The sequence below is a fragment of the Nothoprocta perdicaria genome, unplaced genomic scaffold (assembly GCF_003342845.1).
Source record: "Nothoprocta perdicaria isolate Ctin4 unplaced genomic scaffold, notPer1 scaffold_251, whole genome shotgun sequence".
Taxonomy (NCBI): Eukaryota; Metazoa; Chordata; class Aves; order Tinamiformes; family Tinamidae; genus Nothoprocta; species Nothoprocta perdicaria.
This window is the reverse complement of record NW_020455479.1, coordinates 765987-767318: the sequence shown is the minus strand read 5'-3', so window position 1 is coordinate 767318 and position 1332 is coordinate 765987. Positions and strand designations below refer to the sequence as shown.

At 63.7% G+C, this 1332-nt stretch overlaps 1 protein-coding gene across 1 annotated transcript in view; it reads right to left on the bottom strand.

Annotated features, from left to right (window-relative positions):
• Positions 1–1036: 1036 nt before the first annotated feature.
• The window catches only part of ZDHHC5 (zinc finger DHHC-type containing 5), a 4429-nt gene continuing 4133 nt past the window's right edge, over positions 1037–1332 (bottom strand). The window contains exon 11 of the mRNA XM_026040238.1: positions 1037–1205. Within this exon, the coding sequence (XP_025896023.1) occupies positions 1067–1205 (139 nt within the window). The 3' untranslated portion in view covers positions 1037–1066. The remainder of the gene's footprint in view (positions 1206–1332) is intronic.

Here is a 1332-nt window from a genome sequence, read left to right as displayed (position 1 = left end):
CAAAAAAAAAAAACCCACAAAAATAAAGGAACCCTCCCACCCCCGAGGGCCTGGCCCTGCAGCGGCCACAGGAGGGTAGTGCCAAGGAGAACAGAGTCAAGCAGTGCCGGGGGGCTGGGCCCCACCAGGCGCTCTCAGGGACAGGGGGTGAAGCGCCCGGCCCCCCCCCGGCCAGGTTTTTTGGCATGGGAAGAGGAAACGTTGGGAAATATTGCTTGGGGGAGCGCCCCCGCCCCTGCCTGCCCTCCACAGGCTTCCTCTTTTCCCCACCCTGGGCATAAAAACAACCGTGGGATGGGCGAGAAAAAACTAGGACAGACCCCTCAACGAAAATAAAAAATAAAATAAAAAATCCCCGGGGAAACATTTTAAAAAACTGAGAATGGCTAAAATGGTGAGTGCAGAGAGGCCAGCGAGCACCAGGGCCCCCCCGCGCGCCCCTTCCTCCTTCCCCCGCTGAGAGGAGCGCGGAGGCTCAAAAAGGAAGGAGAATTGGGGGGGGCTGAAAGCACCTGGGCCTGGGGGAGCCCCTGCAGCCGTAGGTCCATCCGCCCCCTCCGCAGGGATGCGGAGCCTGCGCCGGCCCCATGGCCCCTCATGGAGCTGGGGGGCAGGAGCAGCAGCGGCGCCGGGCGGCTCCTGCCGCGCCCTGCGTGACATATAGCGTTTCTTCTCTCTTCTCTTTTTTAATATTTATATTTATATATATAGATATTTATATATACACACACCTGGTAACTCGGAAAGAGGAAAAAAAATAGAATCCGTAACAATAATAAAAAAAAGTATTCTGCTTTTAAAAACAATCCGGTCCTACCACGCTAGGCGAGCGGCTGATTGCACAAGGCCCACAGCGGCCGGCCCGGGCGCCACGGGGCCGGCGGCGGCCGGAGTCTCTCCGAGGGGCGGAGCGGCCTCCCCCTGGTCGCAGCCCCGGGGCTCGGGGCGCCGACCCCCCCTCGCCCGTGCGGGACCCCCCTGCGCGGGGCCCATGGGGGCCGCGGCGGTGCCCGCGGGGGCCTTTGGCTGCGAGGAGGGGAGCGGGGCGAACGGCTCGGCCCCTCACTCATACGGAGATCTCGTACGTGGTCCCCCCCACGCCGGAGACCTTCTTGACTCCTCCGCGCGTGGGGCTGCCCAGGGCGCCCAGGCTCTTGGGCTGCCCGTTGGATTTGCTGTAGGCCGCTCGCAGCTGCGCCTCGTCCCTGCGGGAGGAAGAGCACGGTGTGAGGAAGGGCGGGCGCGGGGAGCAGGGGCGGCGGGGGAGCCTCCGGCCTTACTTGGGTGGCAGCAGGGCGAGCTCCTCGGGCTCGGCGCCCTTGGCGGGCGGCT